General features: G+C 49.9%; 1 protein-coding gene across 7 annotated transcripts in view; it reads right to left on the bottom strand.

Moving 5' to 3' along the window:
- Window positions 1–1,741: 1,741 nt before the first annotated feature.
- The window catches only part of AAK1 (AP2 associated kinase 1), an 86,456-nt gene continuing 68,288 nt past the window's right edge, over window positions 1,742–19,909 (bottom strand). For 2 of the 7 annotated variants that reach the window (XM_065651852.1, XM_065651854.1), the window contains one exon: window positions 1,742–8,553. In XM_065651852.1, coding sequence (XP_065507924.1) covers window positions 7,406–8,553 — 1,148 coding nt within the window. In that variant the 3' untranslated portion in view covers window positions 1,742–7,405. The other 5 variants (XM_065651862.1, XM_065651855.1, XM_065651859.1 and 2 more) reach the window with 5 other exon arrangements.

Below are 19,909 nucleotides of genomic sequence, written 5' to 3'. Positions count from 1 at the left end.
CCCTGGGCAGCCTGGGCCAGGCTCTGGCTCCCTCACCATGAAGAAGTTTCTTCTCATATTCAAGTGGAACCTCCTGTGTTCCAGTTTGCACCCATTGCCCCTTGTCTTGTCACTGGTTGTCACCCAGAAGAGCCTGGCTCCATCCTCCTGACACTCCCCCTTTCCATATTGATCCCCATGAATGAGTCACCCCTCAGTCTCCTCTTCTCCAGCTCAGAGCCCCAGCTCCTCAGCCTTTCCTCACACGGGAGATGCTCCACTCCCTGCAGCATCTTCGTGGCTGCGCTGGACTCTCTGCGGCAGTTCCCTGTCCTGCTGGAACTGAGGGGACTTGAACTGAGGAGATTTCCACCAGCAGGCAGCATTCGGGAGGTCTGAGTTACGGATCCCAAACACCAAAGGGCTTTTCCAGACTCAGGCACCGTCAGCCTCCTGTACCCACCAGAGCCATGAAATCCCCCTCCCCAATCTTCTTCCGTATTGATCCCCATTATAAGTCGCCCCTCAGCCTCCTCCAGCTCAAGAGCCCCAGCTCCTCAGCCTTTCCTCCAGCCAGTGTGTTCGCTGAACATATAAATCCAGAAATACTTCACCTCTCTCCAGAAACACTTTACCTCTCCCCCAAAACCAAAGCACCACCCCCAAACGTAACACTTTTTCTTTAAAAGCGGGTCCTTTCTTGAGGCCATCGCAGCACATCCCGGCGTCCCTGTCCCGGCCGCCGGCGTCGCTTCCCCGCCCGCTGTAAGAACCGCGGGCGTTACCACATAGAAACGGCGGGTTTCACCACAGGGCCCACTAAAACACAAAAAAACCTTCACCTCCCCACCCCCAGGTCTCACAAGCCATCGAGAAATGGCAAATTTAGCCCATTCCCGAGTAACCTTCCATCGACGTGGGCTGTAGAATAAGTTGGAGGTAATGGGTTTTAATCACAATGGATTTGAGGTGGAAACTTTTTTTTTTTTCAGACGGCAGGGCTGTTGCACAAGGAACAAGAGGAGGAAGAGTCTCCCTGGGGAGGGAGGAGACACATTTGCCATTTCAGCAAGATGAAATTGCAGCTTGTGCAAAGGCTCCAGTTTGTGTCTGTGCTGTGGCTGCCTCTTCCTCCCTCAGCCTGGTCATAGCCCTGCTGATTTTGGACCAGAAAATCACTTACATTAGGCTGATCATGGCTGCTTTTTCTCTTACGATTAACTAATACGACCTAAAAATCCAACAAAGCTCTTCAAGCAGACTTTCAGCCCTTCATTTCAGTCATTCCTGGCCGCGTCCGCTGTACCTTGGCGCTCACAGAGAGCACGTTTTCCCTGGGCTCTGCCAAAACCTATTCCTGGACACCCCGTGCTCCCCACAGCTGGACACAGCTGGGCACAGCTGGGCAGGGGTCTGCAGTGGGTGGTCACGGACCGTTCGCTCTCGTACGGCGGATCCTCTTTGGTTTGTTCTGCGCTCCCGCTCTGCGGCAGCTCTGACACGAAGGTTTCTCCCCGGTAAATTGGAATATCCACTGCTCAAAGCCTCTGCTTAAAGCCATAATACAAAAATACGACTGCCAGATAAAACAGTAGGGACAGACCGAGTTCAGTATCTCGGCAGGGAGAACTCATTAAAACCCAGAATCTTTGTATCCAGCAAAAATATTTTGCATGGGGAGGGGAGAAGGAATGCACAGCAGAGACAACGTATTGTAATCAGATACAGTTTTAATAAAATGTACATAAGTTTACAACTTGAACTTTTCTTCATAATGATTACCAGCAACACAGATGATCACAGCCGGAGTGCAATATTGACTCCAATCAAATCTGCAAGTCAGAGGTACTTCCAACACCGCTACGGATCACCTTAGTAACAGTGCGGTGCAAATGAAACGCTGCTCTTGGGACACACGTCGCAGATTGCCACAGTTCACGGAGACCACGGATGCTCCAGCTCCAGCCGCCCACCCTGCGCAGGAATCAGGGAGTTTCATTCTCTGCCAGACTCGCCGTGAAGCGATGCTCAACCACTGCATCCCGCATCAGCTGCATCCCGCATCAGCTGCATCTCACACCAGCTGCATGTCGCATCAGCTGCATCCCGCGCCAGCTGCATCCCGCGCCAGCGCCCCGAGCAAGCCCCTGCCCTCCTCACCCCACCAGCAACTGCTGCTCCCTTTGTGGGGATCAGGAACAGGGGATCCAGCATCATCCGTCTAACTTCACAGGGGAGTATTTCTAGGTGCGTGTGACAGTATTCACCCTACCTACAATGGAAACGACAGGCTGTGGCTTATTTTTAGAAACACCAACACAGCTGATCAGGTTTCAGGAATGTGTTTCAGAACCGGAACAAGATTTCACTATCAAGATATTACTGTAAAAATGCTTTGGAGTCTTTCGGTGCACTGAAAGGCCTTGATTTAACACCATGAGGAAACAAACAAAAAAAACCCAAACACCACAAAAATTCAACTCCCCAACACAAGAGTCTTTGGTGGAAGCTGAGTTAAAGTAACCGATTACCACTTTGGAGTGATTAAGAGTTCAGCAATTACGCAGATCTTGCTCAGTCTTGCTTAAGCGCCCCTGAAGACACGCTCCAGGTGCTGTGTGCCATGATTGCTCACGTGGGTTTGTTACGAGCTCACTATCACCTACGTGCTCCGTGCACAGCGTGCGGTACAGATTGAGTGTGCGCTGCCTTCGAGACCCCGGCTGTGAACTCCACACGGCAGGACCAGCCCCAGACTGCGAACTCCACACGGCAGGACCAGCGCCGAGCTGGTGGGAGGGAGAACAGACGCGGGGAAGGTCTCAGCAATCCTGCAGCAGGCGGAAAGCGCCGGTTCCACCGCGGCGGCCGGTCCCGTTCCGTGCGCTGGACAAACGTCACGGCAGCGAGGCACAGAGAGCCAAGCCGACCGCTTTTATTTCTGTGTGCGGAAACCCTGACCGATCACTTGGAAGAGACTTAAGTGCATTCAAGCTGAAGCTGGCAATGGGGAGGAACCAGTCCCTTTCCCAGCACGAATGTAAGATTGTCGCAGGACTGCAGCGAAAACCCTCTGGTGGGGCACGAGGACCGAGGGCAGGTTACAGAATTTACTACAGCTTGAGAAAAAGATGAAACCAGTGGTTCTCTTCAGAAAACCAACTTTGAAAGGTTGCATTGAGGCCATACCGGTCTTATTTCATTGCGATAACCGGTTGCGTGGCAAAGAAAACAATTAGCATGATTCTTCCACATTCACTAAAAACATAAGCTTCAGAGACTATGGAAATGCCATTTCCACTTAAAATTCATCGCGCTGAAGCTGCAGTACTGGCAGTGCAGGATTAGGAGGAATGCGGGCTGGAAATGAGGAGGAGATCGGACTAACTGGCATTGAAATTCCATTTTCTGTCCATAACCACAAGTCCCATTAATTCATAGGTCACATGAAGAAGATACAAACAAGCTGCCTCCACCCCCAAAAAGAGATTTAAAACCATTTAAGCACTGGATGTTGGCTGGCAGGATCATTAGCTTCTGGGGCATGGTTAGCTTGCTCTGTGTGTAAAGTGCTTGAAGAAAATAAAAGCTGCCAAAATACCAGCTGGAAATTCAGCCTGATCTGACCTGAATCAGGGCTGCAAACCAGCCCGCACACCTCGCTGTGCCCGGCGCGGCTTCCCTCCCTCCCTCAGCCAGCGGGACGGGACTGCGAGGGCTGAACGTGCCGGACAACGAGGGCTGGAACCCCGGTACAGAGAGGGCTGGAACCCCGGTAGAGTGAGGGCTGGAACCCCAGTAGAGTGAGGGCTGGAACCCCGGTACAGCGAGGGCTGGAACCCCGGTAGAGTGAGGGCTGGAACCCCGGTACAGAGAGGGCTGGAACCCCGGTAGAGTGAGGGCTGGAACCCCAGTAGAGTGAGGGCTGGAACCCCGGTACAGAGAGGGCTGGAACCCCGGTAGAGTGAGGGCTGGAACCCCGGTAGAGTGAGGGCTGGAACCCCGGTACAGCGAGGGCTGGAACCCCTGGGACAGCGAGGGCTGGAACTACCCAGGACAGCAAGGGCTGGAGCCCCTGACAGTGAGGGCTGAACCCCCCCGGGACAGTGAAGGCTGAAACCCTGGACAGCAAGGGCTGGACCCCCTGGGACAGCAAGGGCTGGACCCCCAGACAGCGAGGGCTGGAGCCCCCAGACAGCGAGGGCTGGAGCCCCCAACAGCGAGGGCTGGACCCTCAGACAGCGAGGGCTGGAGCCCGCAACAGCGAGGGCCGGAACCCCCCAACAGCGAGAGCTGGAGCCCCAGAAAGTGAGGGGTGGAGCCCCCAACAGCGAGGGCTGGAGCCCACAGCTCCACTCTGCCAGGACGGACACGGGCGACAGGAGCCGGTCCGGGTGCGAGGGGGAATGGGCTGATACTTCTCCAGCATCAGCGACGTGAGACATGGACATAGCGCTGAAAGAAGTTTCACAGAATTATCCAAAAGCCATTTTTCAAGTAAAAATTAAGAGAAGGAAGGAGAACCTGAATCCAGTTAGCAAAGGCAATACCTTGAACCTCCATCCTTTTTAACCGCAGTATCTGCTCGCTCCGGTGAAGCATCTTCCCTGCCCCACAGACTCAGGCAAGGCCTGACCTCCCTCCCAGCAGCTTCCTGAGTGAATTTAACAGCTCGAGGCCGAATCAGCCCCCTGGCGGGGACACGGGTCTCGTGCTCAAACAAGTCTGGGCCCTCACACTTGGTCTCCTTGGTACCCCTTGAGTTCACAGTTTGCTATCACAGCCATTCTCGGCATCTCTCACTGACCCAATCCAGCCACAAATGACGTGGGGGGTTATATATTTAAAACAAAACCGACCACCGCCTTTTGGGTATATATTTAAACAGAAAACCCAATGACAACAAAACACAATGAACAACGGCCTCAGCTTTGTTGAAGAAACATCTCAAGGGAAAGCCAGAAATCTCTTTACGACACTTCTGTTTTCAAGAGGTGCTGATGGAGGACAGAAAAACCCCTGAACCACCGGTCTGCACCAAGACGACTCAACTGGGAGCGCAGCAGAGCCGGGCAGAGGGTTCCAGGCTCCACACACACGACCTGACCTGGGCCGGCTGTGCAAACCAACGCGGCCGCTTTGCTGCCACGTACTCGCCCTCCCCAGCCCAGGGCTCTAAGGCTTCAGCCCGAGCTTCTCCCTCGCCCTTCCAGCGACCCTCATGGCCAGCAGAACGCTTGGATCGTCTCCTGTAACTGGAGATACGCTGGAGGAGAAGTGAATCTGGGGACGGGAAAGGAAACACGGAGCAATCGGTAACATAGACGCTTCGCTGGGCAGCTCTTGCTGTCGGGGTTTTTCCATCCGTCTTCCCTCACGCTGCTGCACTTCGAAGCCAGAAGCGCCTCAGCCCCCGACCGTGCAGTGCGCTGCTTTGTTTCAGCAGCCTTCATGTGCACCTTTAATAACCTTGTTGCATTCCTTTAATGCTTATTATTTGGACACCGGACAGAGCTATGTACTGGAGGCGGTGTCAGGTTTTTTCCCCTGTTTTCGGCTGCAGCTCTTCGAGCTGTGACTCCAGCGGGTTCGGAGGAGCCACGGCCGATCCTCCCCTCTCTTGCAGTGCCGATGCTCACAGGGCTTTCTCTGCGAGCGCAAACACGGCACAAAGAGGCTGCGGCTGCTCCTGACCCACTCAACAGCTCCCTGCAAACACCCAAACAACTCAAAGCCACCGGTGGGAGACCCCAAAGGCAAAATGTGTCCTCTACCCGCAGCGCAAGGCTCCAGCTCACGTGATAATGAACAAACTCTCTTGGGAAATGGTCATCACGAGGCTTTTAAGAGACTTGGCTGGATGCTATTGGAGTCAATGGGGACTTTTTTCCATAGATGTCAAGTCGTCGAAAAGAAAACCACCACTAATTTTTCTTGGGAGACATTCTGCAGCACCGACACGTGTCAGGAGGAAGGGTTACTGCACAGCAAAGACTCACCAGCGACTGGGAGCCCAAAGATTCTCTATAACTGGGGATTTTGAAAGCAAATCCACACTTACAAGTAGCCTTTGTGGGCCAAAAATTGCAGATCCAAGACAACTTATGCAAGCAGGCAGTTTGTAAGATAAAGATGGGAGGTTTCACTCTTCTCTCTGTCTTACCTCACTGAAAAGCGAAGGGAGCAACATCTGCTTTATTTCTGCTCAGCGGCCAGCCCTGACCTCCCAGGGGATTGTTCCTCCAAACACTGTTTTGGGATTCACTTTGTCAATAACTGAACAAAACATAAGAAGTTGTCTTTCCCTTTGGGAATACGGTAGAAAGCACGGTATTTTGGAAGTAGAACAAACGTTACCAAAGGAGTGTGAATGGATTTTGTTTAGGCTCATCCTTAATCAACAGGAAAACAAAAGGCAGAATTTACAAATATAGAGTCAAGTTTTCTGCTCATATAAATCAGTCTAACCAGATCGCAGCCAACGCTGAATTACACCAAATGAGGTATGTAGGTCAGGACATCTATCGAGTTGTTTGCATAATAACTTTTTCTATAAGGCATATCTTTAATACTGTAAAAATGCACGGCTCTCTCCTTCACAACACCGTCAGCAAATTTCTGGGTCCTACACTTTGGCATAAACCAGAAAGGGAACACGCATGTAAAACCGAAAGCGTTGCCTGATCATTCGATTTTCTCAACACCAGCAACAGCCGGACAGATGCTGTGCTCGAGTTCATGCACCCCAGAGTTTGCAAGACAAGCAACCGAAGGCACCAGGAGTCCTTTCACCAACCCCTCGGGGCTCCGGCACCCGGGCAGCAGCACCTCCCGGTGTCACAGCCACGGTGACACCGCACACGGTGACACCGCACGCGGCTCCACTCGGCCCAGCGCGGCACAGACCCGGCACGGCCATCGCCCGCTCGGCTCCAGGCGTGTGCAGAACCCACACACGCGGCAGCATCCGAGCAGCAGCAACGTCCAACCTTGCTCCTCCACTAGTCCCCACTGATAGGAAAGAAGTCACAATAACCCTTTAACCTGTGAAATCGCTTCCTTTCCAGAGCACTAGCAAGTCCCGCTTGACTTGCTCTGTAATTAATAAACCTTTTAATTCATCTTATAATGCATTTCCCCAGCCAGGACCAGAAGGTACGGAACATTACTGGTTTGGAAAAGCATCTAAAAAATAAAGACAGTGAGAGGAAGAAGAAGCAACTGAAAAGGATATGAAGGTCCTGAGAGCCAGACGTTCAGACTAACTAACATAACTTAAAATGGTTCAACTATATATCACTGCAAATAGAGTTCTGACCAAAAAATAATAATTATTTTATATATTTATATATTGCTATATCATCCATTTCAACTAAGAGGTTCAAGGTCCTGTGAGAGGTGGTCACACCTCCCAGCTCACAGCAGATTAAGGCTTTTGCTTTCCCGCTTTGGAAGGAAAGGGCGCGGACGCAAAGGGATCCGCACCGGGCAGCTCCGTAGTCCTGGAAGACAGAGGGGCAACAGAGACAGATCCTGCTATCACCTGCCTGTTGGTCTGAGAAACCACTTTGTAAGCAGCTATGGGCTTCACTTCGAGACCCTGCCCATCTTCTGGACCGTAGTGACGGGAATATTTTGACAAGGATTGTGGACGGAAAGGCTTGTTCACCGCGGGGCCCAGCGCGGCCTCCTGGGGCAGCGCCTGCCCGTGGCTCCGCTCGGCGGACACGCCAGCCGGCTCCGGCTGCACGGCCTTGGGAGGGATGTTCTCCAGGGGCTCCACGGCCCTTACGGAAGAGGGATGAAGATTGCCTGGCTGAGGAAACCCGGCAGAGGGGTACGGAGATCTCGCCGAGGCCGAGGAGCCGCGCGTTGCTGAGTCCAGGCTTGGGAACGTCAGGTTAGCTCGGTGTTGGACATCAGCTCCTTGACTTAGGAAAATGGGTGGTGTGAACGTCTCCTTCGGCAGACTGTGGGAAGTCAACTCTTCCGTGCTTTTCTTTTTAGTGAAAGGGGCTCTCAGAAATACATCTGCTTCTTCTGGATGTCTAAGAGCCACGTTGCCCTTGGAGATAAAAGGAGCTTTGGTAAAGACATCCACCTCATCAGGCACTTTTCTCGAGCTTCGGAAAGGAGCCGTGGCAAAAACATCTGGTTCATTAAAAACCTCCCCGGTGTGCGACTGGAAGGCGGGGAACAGCGTCGCCCCTGCTCTGGCCTGCGAGCGGGGATCTTCTCTGGAGGCCTCGTGTCGCTCCCTGGGCGCGGACTCGAGGAACCCTGGGCACAACTTGCAGGTTTCGTCGTCTTCTTCTGAGTCCATCAGTAAAGGCCTGGACCCGCTGCAGCCCAGAATATCTCCCTCATGGTCTGTCCCCTCGCCTTCGCTGCTGTAGAAGGAGCTGTTGCTCGAAGGACCATCTTTCACCAAGTAGTCGGGCTCTGAGTTGTGCTGTGTTTTCACGTCCGGTACCTCAGACTGGCCCTTGTACAAAGCGAGTCCGTCGCCGCCAGAAGGTCCTTTGCAGAGTTCAAGAGCTACAACCGGGAACAGGGCCGGATCCCTCTGCAGACCTGCAAGTGCAAGAGAAGAGCGTTACTCAACAAGCTCCATCTCCGTAGTCATAAATAAGAATGAAAGACATTTATTACATAAAAAAATGTCATGTCAGATTTAAACCACCACGCATGGAAAACGGAAAGGAGAGGGAGGGCGAATGAAAGAAAATAACAATGCCAGGGAAGGTATTTACGGCACACAAAGTGACACATGACTCGACACGGCCTCACAGCTTGGGGACACCACGAGTACCAGTTTTCAGAAAGAGATGGAAGGTGTTTGGCACAGGGATGGGCACAGCCAGCGCTCTCTCGGCACCATTCCACGAGGTTTTCTCTGCCCCCCACCATGACGAGCACCCTCAGAGAGGTTTCCACTCCCTAACGCTGCTGCCTGGAGTGAAGCTCCAGCAAACAGACAATTTTTATCATTTCATTCTGCACTGTTGCTTATTGACTGCCCTGCAAGCAGGTATAAGCTGGTCGTAGCCTCTGTTTCTGTGAGCCATCCCACAGGTACGTGGAATTACACTCGAGCACGTAAAATACCCAGGGATGCCCTATGATGTGCTACAGTAATATCCACATTTTAAGGAATGAAGGTCAGCCTATAGCTTTTAATGAATCCCGGTGAATATGGCAGCATTATTTTAAACGACTGCAAGACAAATTATTTTAAATGATCCATCCCAGGACTTCAAATCAAGTATCTAACAGAGTTCTAACGATCAGGGTTAATGCAACAAGACAGTGCGGGGAGAGCCTTGCTGGTTTGCTCCTCTCCAGTGACAAGAGCCCAGGCTGGGTTGGGTTTGCCTTACAAGTCACACAGACAGAACAGAAGATTTCTTACCTTCTGAGAGCTACTGGCAGGTTAGGAGAATGTCATTGGACTCATGTTAGCAAGAGGACAGGAAAAAGGCAGGTGAAAACTAAGCAGTGTGAATTGCAGGAGGAAGGAGGAGGGAGTTTGGTACCCGCTGAGCGATGGACGAGGAGGCCCTGACCAACAACCTGCTGTCAAAACAGCGTCAGCGCCTCCAAATCCTGCCCGGGCTCATCGGCCACGTCTGCGCACTCACCGGACCATTTCCCCATCAACTCCGGACACGGATGTGCTTAACCCATGTGCTCAGTCGCTTCTCACAATTAAAGACACAGCAGTCGCTCGTTAGGCATCAAAATCGGTATTTATTGGGAAACTATTCACTTAGATACATTACACTGCTAAATAAAGACAGTGTAGATATGTGAACATTTTATAAGTTACTCTACAAAAATAATATCTAGCTTTCCTGAAGCCTGTGCCGTCAGCAATGGTCCAACCTTAGATGCTAATCTGAACGGTACGTCTGCGGTGCTGTTTTCTTCCAGGAGGCTGGTTATATATTTACCACGTATTATTGTGAGGTTTTTGAGAATACAGGCTGAAGCAGAGCAAGACCGGTTCCCAAATCACACAAATGCCCCGGAATTACCCAGTCCTCATTGAAATACAGCGCGCAGGAAAACACAGAGAGGAAAAAGGCATTTATCACGGTGAACAATACACCAAAGCCACCCAACGGCCCCGCTCTTCACGAGAACAGCACAAACAAGTCATTTGATCAGAATTTCCTTTGTACGGCGTGACTTGCGTTAGCAGGCGTCTGCGTAAGGTAAGCGATGACATTTAGGACAGAGTGAGAGACGGGCTGACGGGACCTAAACCCGTTTGCTTAGGACGGGAGCAGCACGTGTCTCTGAACTTGGAGACACCATGCGATAGGCAGACGCTCTGTTTTCGGAAAAATTACTTTTTCCAACACTTTCCTGCTCTCTTTGCAAGTGAGATGCTTCCCAAATGCTGGGAAGCAGCCTTCTCCCTTGCTAAGGCGAGTACAGGAGGTGTGAATTACTCTGGGAGGGAAAAGTGAAGCGATGCGTGGGCAGGAGCTCCTTCTGGCCTTTAGTCTTGAGCTGGTTTCACTCAAAGCTGCCAAACAACACAGCCCTGGCAATTTGAGAACAACAAAACTGGGCACAGAGATATTAAAATGCAGTGGGTTACCTGAGAAATCAGGGATTTACTGCCAAGAGCACTACCTACGCTCCCATGTCGTGTGTTTCTGATGCTGGAGGAAGCCCCGGCTTCCAGAGACCATCCCAGTACTTGACCTCAGGCACCTTTTCTTTCCCATGTTCTCAGGTTCCCTCCCTCAGTTTGTTTCTTTTGGCAGAAATCGGAGCCAGTCCCAAAGGAGCTCCGGCAGCATCACTACAAGGAAGACACCATCACGCCAGCATTTTTGGCTAACATCTGGGTGCATGTCTAACTAGACAGTGGCTTAGACACCCCTCAACAGTTGTTAATCTTTTATATTAAACAAGGTCTGAGCTACACTTGGACACTGCAACGTGCAATCAAACCAAAAAAACCCCAACCCTCTTTGTGTAAAGGTCAGGTTAGAGCTGATGAGACAAGGTTGGTGGGTTCCCAAAAGCAGCCACAGCTCCAGGCTTTGCAGACGAACGCCGCAGAAGCTTTGGGGGGACAGAGAATTGAAGTTGGTCGGCGCTGGGGCCAGTCTGAGAGCAGGGACCAGCCCAAATGAAGCCGTTTCAAGGCACGGCAGTTCTGTGCTGCAGTAAAGGAGAGAAAGGGTGACCCCACAGGCTGGTAACAGCATGAGGGTAAAGGACAAATCATAGAATGTCCTGAGTCGGAAGGGACCCACAAGGCTCATCAAGTCCAACTCGTTTCCCTGCACAGGACAACCCCATGGTTCACACCGTGTGTCTGAGGACGTTGTCCAGTTGTCCAGTCTCTTCTTGGAGCCGTGACACCCCACTGGGGAGCCTGTTCCAGTGTCCAGCACCCTCTGGGTGAAGAACCTTTTCCTCATGTCCAACTGACCCTCCCTGGCACATCTTCCTGCCGTTCCTTGGGGTTCTAGATTCTAAAAGCCTCACGAAACTATGCCGGTGCCTGTTTGTTTGAAGCCCTGTCCCTGCTGTGCTGACCTGGCTCCCAGTCACACCAAGGGCCCCCTGCGCAAGAAGCCTGAAAAGATCCAGGCCGTTTGCTTGAGTAAACACCCACAGCACCCACAGCCTCCCGTGCAAAAAGAGATGCCCCTTTTGCAGAGGCAGCATTTCCAACATCTGCCCCTGCCAAGATGGACACGGTCACCAGCAGCTGCCTCTTCTGTCCCCTCCGGACTCCGCAAATCTGCGTGTTCCTTCACGGCAGAGCATCCCTTACGCTTTCCGTTACTGCTCGGGGTTTAACACCAGCACACTCCTGACAGCTTAAGCCTTACAGCATAAAATCTTTGCAGAAGCTGGAGTTTAGAGGTAAGGTTTCTCTCTACCCCTGTACAACATTGGTGTATTTTTAATTCCAGGGTCAGTCATACATACTAAAGAAACAATTCCTAATTATACTCAGGCTCCCTCTCTGCCGGGAGAGCCTCGGTAACAAAACCACTTATCGCCTGGGACCCCAGGAACACAGCCTGCGTGTATCCAGACAGCAACCTGGACAAAATACCATTTACACCAGAGTTAAAGCACTGACGCATGGAGTTCCCCCATCCTTGTAGGAAAACGAGGCACTGAAGTGGCAAAATACTGAAATAGCTGACAGGAAAACTATAAAAGCTTTCCTCTATCAGAGGGGCTGCGGGGAGGCAGAGCGGTCACCGAGACGACGATCTCCTGTCGGGAGCAGAGCTCAAAATGAGAAAGGGGAGACAGAGGCATCCCTGGAGATAAAAGCTGCTCATCCCCGGAGCCTAAAAATGCTCATTCCCAGAGCACAAAGCTGCTCTTCCACCCAATAATTCCCAATTGCATCAAGCCAAAGCCAGCAAGGTCTCGACACATGGTAACAGGTGGCTAAAAAGCAGCACCATTAGTAGTAGGCAAGATTATTAGTTTGGCACTTAAAAAGGGTCAAAAGACTCCTCATGGCTTTGTTCTTGAAACAGGGGAGTTTTTCCTTGTATTCTGATTCCTCGAAGCAGGATCATTGCACACCACCACAGAACGACCCCGACAGTGTTTCCAGGGAGGTACCAAAGCAGAACCCAAAGGTCAGCGTCACCAGCACCGTGTCACAGCCACCCGCAGAGCGCAACGAAGCGTTTCTGCCCAAAGTCACTGCATGGGGCAGATCTGGGAGCAGAGCCGGGGTTCTTGGGGTGCAGAAGGAACTCAGCATTCTAGTTTTGGCACACTCGTGCAGCTATTTGCCGTGTGCAAAGTGAGACAGGGCGGGTGTTAAACGCGCTCACCCCACACGCCGCGTTCCAGCAGTTCGCGAACAAGACTGACCAACTGGAGACCAACAGCGGCGTTTCGGTTTCCCTTCGTGTGCCCTGCGCACAAGCCAACTGCTCCACGTGCTGCCAGTTTTAAGATGCAGTCTGACCGTCTGAGAAAGAACATTTTGGTGCTTTCCAGGGGTTAAACTCCCGCTGCGGAGGGCAGGAGCACAAGTGTCCTGCCGAGGAACCGCGACAGGGACGTGCGGAGTCTGCACAGCTGCTCTCAGCTACCCAAATACACTACACAGGAACAAAAAATAAATACAAAAAAACCCTTTTTTTTTTTCCCCCCCCAAGCCTACGTTCACTGCTGGAGTGATGCAGTTTTGATGCGCAGCCCAGTACAGATGGGACCGGACTTGGTCTGAACCAAAAGCCTCGTTCATCAAGCTCCCCCCAGGGGACACTCACATCTCCCCCACATCCACATCAGCTTCTCCCCAATCCCGACTGATTCCTGACTGATTTCTAGCTCTTGAGCTAGAAAACGCACCGGCCAACCCAAGCAGAACCTGCTCCGGGCTGACACGCACACGCTGCGGGCCTGATGATGTTTGCTGGAGCCAGAGGCCCAACATGCGCCACGTTTTGTGTTTGTTGGGATGCCCCAAAACTTGCTGAACTCTTTGAATTGCATTTGAAATTTCATTGTAATAACTTTTTTTTTTTTTTTAAATGAAGTGGTTTTGGAAAGTCACAGGAGGCAATACCCTGTGATGTTTCAGCTGACGAACACCATCATCACTCTTTTACAGGAAGCTCCGTCTAACAATAATTTCGCTCTGCGCAGAGGTTCCCTCAAGCTGTCACCTGCTTGCGGCAAAGGGGCTGCTGGAGGATGCAGGAGCTCCCAGAGCCAGCAGCACGTTCTCCCATCTCTCGGCCTTTTCCATCCCACAGAAACCCCACAAAGACCCACGCAGCCAGAACCCCGAAAGCTGCAGCACCTTCTGGTTTCGGGACAGACACTGCCAACACAGTGGATATTGTCAGAAACAACACAAAGTTGCTGATCGCTGAATCGCGGGTGTGACACTTACGCTATTCTAGTGAATTGGCGATTTCCAAAGGCCAAGGCAGATGAAAACCCAAACCCCCTCAGAGCAAGAACCAACATCTAAGTTCCAACTGTTCCTTTGAACATCTCACCCCCCCAAAACCAGAGTTTATTCTTGCAGCCAAACCACAACCTTGACTTGAAAGGACATTGCTGCGTGTACGGGGCTGTGTTTGTAGGATCCCGTCAGGGGATTCACCAAGAACATGAGAAGCCCAGGCCGGCGGGGTAGGGAGGCTCCTCCACCACCCCGACGGAATAAAACGCTCTGCTGGGATTCAGGTTTGTGTTCTCTTAACAACACCTGACCCTACGAACCTTAAAAGGGGGCAGAAACATCTCCCACGGCTCCAGACAAGGCTCCAGCCAGAGCATCACCCTCCCCGTGCCAAACACTCCCAAGCAGACACTGGATCCGAGTTCAGTCTGTCCCTTCACAGCAGCAGCTTTCACACAAACTCCTCGGCTTTTGTGCGGCGACCGACACCAACCTAACGCCTGTACGACAGTCACATTTTTTGGAGAGCTCAACGTTAATCCCAAATATCCGCTCGTTTCACCTCTCTCGCGTTTTCCATTCATTCTGCAAATAAGTGGCAAGTCTTTTCCGATGAAGGAGGTCTAGATGATAGACACCTCTACCTCCATTGTTTTGTATTTCCCACCCAGATTCAAGAATAGCTACTTGAAAAAGCAATAAAATAAACATTCACATCTGCTTATTTAATAGCATTATTAACAACCCAGTGCATTTATAATTTTTTCCAGAACCCTTGAACAAGCGCCATCAGATTTAAAATCTTAAACATTCTTTAAAAGTACTTTAATTCACAGAAATCTTTGTTTCTAATATACAGTAGATGGTTACTTTTTAAAATCCATATCTTTTCATATAATCTCAGTATCTGACTATACAATAACTTTCTATCTATAGCGTCTTCATGTTTTCCAGTCCAGCTTGCCTGTGCTTTAGGAATATAAAACAAAAAAATAATAAAGTTCTATCCACAATTTTACTAAGGTCATTTCCATAGTTCTCATGTAAAGCTTCTCTTGGAAAGTGCAGTATACACATGTAATGATACAACACACTTAAGCAATACTTTTATTATTAAGTGTAGGTTTTAAAAGAAGAGTAATGGAGAGCAGACACAATCCATGGTAGTTCTATTTACAGAATTTGTTAAACTAAGTGTTGGGGTGAGGGAATAGCAGAGAGACTGGGAAGGAGAAGTCACCAACTTGGATTTCTTTCCTTCTTAGAGAGAGGTCGATACATACACAGTTCAGTCGTCCAAACTTTCACACGTGGGGAACTGCACTTTTACTAATACAGCTACATACACATACACAAGGTCAGCAGTAAGCTAGTAATTATTCCACTAGAGAGGAAGAGTCCTTCTGTTCAGAAAGAGCTTTCAAACACAAGATAGAAACTCCGGACTCCATGACCATAAGCCAATGAAAACAAGTTGAGCGGATGCAGCTAGTTGACAAACTAAGCGTGTGAAGGGAAAAAGAAAAGGTCAAACCCATCGAGTTGTAGCAGCACTTATTTCAAACCATCTGAACCAAGTGCATGCGTGCTCCACAGAGATCAAGGAGTGGAATAAAGTCCACGGGAATCTTTGTCTACTGAAACAAACGGTTCCATACTTAACTGCTTTGCACTATATGCAGGTACAAGAGAAAATGGGGAACCCAGAACAGATACCAGCTGCTTGACTAAAACCAGGATTAAAAATAGACAAACAACCGGAGGACAATTTGTTTCATACACAATTTACAGTAGGTTGGGGAATTTTCTTTTTTGTTTTCCACTCAAACACAGTAAGAAGTCACAGAAAATACATCTGCTGCTGCCACAATGCCCTTTTCATCCAAAGAAGGTGAACAAAACGCCAGGCACAGCCATACTCACATGTATTTGGTTCAAAACCTTGTTATATTTCACTTAGGGTCATTTTTGCAGCTTTAACATATCTGGTTTTTTTTCTCTTTTTCTTTTTTGCCCTGCCCAAGGAAGCACAGTTCATTCACAAGCAGGATTGTTAAACCATGAGCTGGGGGCAGTCCAGAAAACTCTCTTCACGTGCAGCATGGCCAGAGGTACCAGGCCAGGCTGCTCCAGAGGAACTCGCTGCTTCCTCCTCCTCTGAAGCACATCCTGGCAATTTAGAAACATCAGCTCTCCTAACCCGGATCCTGCGGGAGAGGGACATCCCTCCCGACGTCCCCTGTCCCTCCTGCCCATCCATCAGAAAACAGAAACAGAAACCAAACCCAAGAACACAAATGCAAAGATTGAAACACAGTTGTTCACGCGCTACTCTAAGGAGAAAGGAGTCTGTTGTAGGCAGGGATCAAACATCAGCTATGATTATCTAATTGATTTAGGGTCAGGCTTTCTGTGGTGCTACGTGTACAGCTCAGCGGGGCGGCTACGGACGGTGCTGCCTTTTGACACGGGCGAGCAAAGACGGTGCAGGAGGAACCACAACGGTGTTACCAGCTTTAGAGAGGACTACCTGGAGAACTGACACAGGATCTTTCCCAGGGCAGGGGAGGCCGGGGAGAGAGGTGGGTGATTGCCTCCTCTGGGCAGATTGGATTTGCTTTTAATTAAGGAAGGAAAAAAAAAAAGCAGCCCAAAAGAACCACAACTGAAGGTAACTCTTCTGGAAATGAAAACGGAGGATTAGGTACGTTACAGAAACTGCGTCTGCTACTGTGTCACTGCTACAGGTCTATGAGCTGATCCACCAGCAGCAAAGACCTGGCTATGTTGGGAAGACTGGACTCAGAGCTTCCACTGTTGTTTCTAGAATGCCCACCTGAAAGTGTGAGAGATAGGAATTCAGTATTGAACAGGACACACACACACGACAGTTTCAGATGTTCAAGAGCAAACAAGCAAGAAAAAAAAGTCACAGCAAAACAGAAAATTTGCTCAAGCTCTTCTCGTTACTTGCATCACGATAGCAACAACATCCCCCTGCGTGCTCTTCCACCCGCTGCCCACCCCAAACCAGCCTCGCTGGACTCGCGTGGGTAAAACATCACCGCAGCCAACAAGACTTACAAACCACTGCTTCTCCCCAGGGTTTACATCCAGGCTGCAGATTCTGTCCTTACTAAAGAGTCTATAAAGCAATTATAAGAACACAACCTATAGAAAGGACTGTTCAAAGTTTTAAACCTTGAAAACCAGTTGCTGGTTTAGGAGCATCTCTGAGTTGCCAGCTGCTTCAAGGACAGCCGGGCTACCACGTGGCTTTCTACGGCTTTTGATACCGAGGGAAAGATGCTCCTCTCTATTCAAGGCAGCCTGTCCTGGGCCAGCTTGGGTAGAAATCTGCTCTGACTTTCAGCAGGAGCAGAGTTTGGAACAGCTGAGAACCGTTTCTATTGAGCGTCAGGCTGCACTGGGTGCAGAGCAGGTGGACAGCACATTCCTGCCCTACACAAAAATGGAAGTTTGGGAAGTCAAAAAAGTTGTACCAAACTAAAAACAAAACAAAAAAACCCCACAAAACAAAAAAAAGGAGAGCATTGGAGTGTTTTTTTAAACCTATGCTAGCAGATCAAAAACTGTAATCAGAACTTTTCAATGGCCTGACTGCAGAGAGACGTGTTTGATGGAGCAGACGGCAGAACGCTGCCTACGGCTGTCCCCAGCAGAGCTCAAACACAGCACTGTTCTTTCTTTTAAGCAAACAGTGCTGCTGCTTAGACTCAACCGTACAGACTGAACCTGTTTGCAAAGATCCCATTAATCTAGGTGCCAGGAAGGCTCTGAAAGGAGAAACTTTCCAGTCTCTGTCCTAAGGACTCTGACTGCTCAAAGCTCTTCAAAAAAGACATTGGTCAGCAGTAGGAAAAAAATTCACTTGCAGCAGGAGTATCAGAGTTACGAAGGACTATCATCATCTCCCGTTCTTGCAGCTCATGCCAGGTTCACTCGAAAGTCCCAGGATCTCCTTCCGTTGGCTCGAGCAGTAAATAAGAAGGGCAGAGAACACAGTTTTCCATCGCACTTCAGCCACAGGTGGTTTTGTGCCCTGCCTGGCAGGCTGGTACAAACTACTTCAGGGGACCTAAACACATTGACACGTCCCTTATCTGTTCGGACATTCCCACAAAGAGAAGCTACAGAAATTTCAAGGCCAATGTAAGACTAAGCTCACTAACTACTACAACGACAGTATCTGACAGTTTAGGACTTGAATTATTGCACATGTGCTGCAGCACCACTGCCCCAGAACTCCTCCTTTTTTCCTTCCCTTCTTTGCCCCCAAATCCTGGCTTACCTTGTGAATTTTTGGATATCAACACTGGAATTGGGTCAAACTCATCTTCTGTCACTTTTTCAGAGCCCTCAGGAGCATCAAAGCCTGATATCAGGTTAGTATCTTCTGCAGCACAAAGGAGAAACAGAGGTAAAGAAGCAAAGACAGCAGAGAAAGCTGGTTAGAATTGCTAAAAAGTGTTAGAATATCTTTACTTTTTCAGAGACAGGGTTTAGAAGCAGGAATTTCATTGGAAAGGTGAAGTTAAGTTGGTCAGTCTTTGGTAAAGAAGGTAAGAAGAGAGCTGATTAAATACAGAAGCGGAGGGGAAAACAAACCAACCAACCAACACAAAAAGCAAGTCCAGTCATGAGAACCAAAATAAAATGTGGCCAATTTGAAGGTTTAACCGTTGGCATAGTTCAAAGCTGTGGTAAAAACCTTGGGCTTAAGCTGCCAGGGTTATTGAAGGGATTCTTTCAGATATTAGTTCTGTTTGAGGGCATAGTCTGGCTCTCCAGTTAACAGCTCTCGTGCACAGGGAGAAATAAAGGGCTGGGGGGAAGAAAAAAAAAAAGAAAAAAAAAGAAGAAATTCTAGTCATCTATGAGAGACAAAACCCCTGAGCTTTCCACCAAGAGAGACTTTTCTAAAGGCCCCAGAGCAGTTCTGGCCCATCATTCCATTGCTCTCAAGTCACATCAAGTGCAGTTCAACACTTGGGAGGCACTTTGAACAATCTGCACAGCAGATGAGACATTTCTCGGCCTTATCAGGCAATCACAGCCCTTTGGGGACTTTCACGCTCCTGCTATGGGTCACAACTTGTTACTTTAGATACCTAAAATACCTTCCTAAATCTGGTTCTCTGTTACTACCTGAAGTATTTCTGAAAGCTTCGGAAGGATGTGTACAAGTCAATGGTTTCCAAGGAACAGGAACATTCCTGTTTGACTCAGATGAAGAATAAAAGCTTTTTACTTAAAGCCAACAAATATGCTAACAGGTTTGGGGTGAGACGATGCAAGAAACCACTTGTGGAAATGCACTGTCCTCTGGAGGATTAGAGCCAGAAAAAAACCCACAGATTTTATAGGAGACCAGCCTGTAAAGTGTCAAAAACCAGAAACACTTCATCTTAACAGAAAGTCTCATCTTGTCACCACTCTGTCTCTGGAGCTATTTATTTGTGGCTCTTCTCAACCTGCTGGTTGTCCCTGTTTGGGCAGAGCTCCTTCAAAAGCGTTTGAGCTCGCCTTCGTGACTACAGAGCACCATCAGGAGAGAAATCCTCCCGTCTCACTCACATGCAGCGTGGTGCTGTGCTCAGCACGTGCAAATTAAGGAATCCTGAAGGCTGAGCAAAAATTCAGAGGCCAGAGAACTGCATGGTAAAGCACAAAGGATGCTGTGGTGTGGCCGGAGCGTTAACCCACCCCCAGACCATGGCCAGAGCGTTAGAGAGACCATGGATGGAGCGCTAACCCACGCTCAGACCATGGACGGAGCACTAACCCACACCCAGACCATGGATGGGGCGCTAACCAGACCATGGCTGGAGTGTTAACCCAGGCCCAGACCATGGCCGGAGTGTTAACCCACACCCAGACCACGGATGGAGCGCTAACCAGACCATGGATGGAGCGCTAACCCACACCCAGACCATGGATGGAGCGCTAACCCACGTCCAAACCACGGCCAGAGCGCTAACCAGA

The sequence above is a fragment of the Caloenas nicobarica genome, chromosome 25 (assembly GCF_036013445.1).
Source record: "Caloenas nicobarica isolate bCalNic1 chromosome 25, bCalNic1.hap1, whole genome shotgun sequence".
NCBI classification, from domain to species: domain Eukaryota; kingdom Metazoa; phylum Chordata; class Aves; order Columbiformes; family Columbidae; genus Caloenas; species Caloenas nicobarica.
The sequence above is the reverse complement of the archived record's forward strand: the minus strand, read 5'-3'. Positions and strand labels throughout refer to the sequence as shown.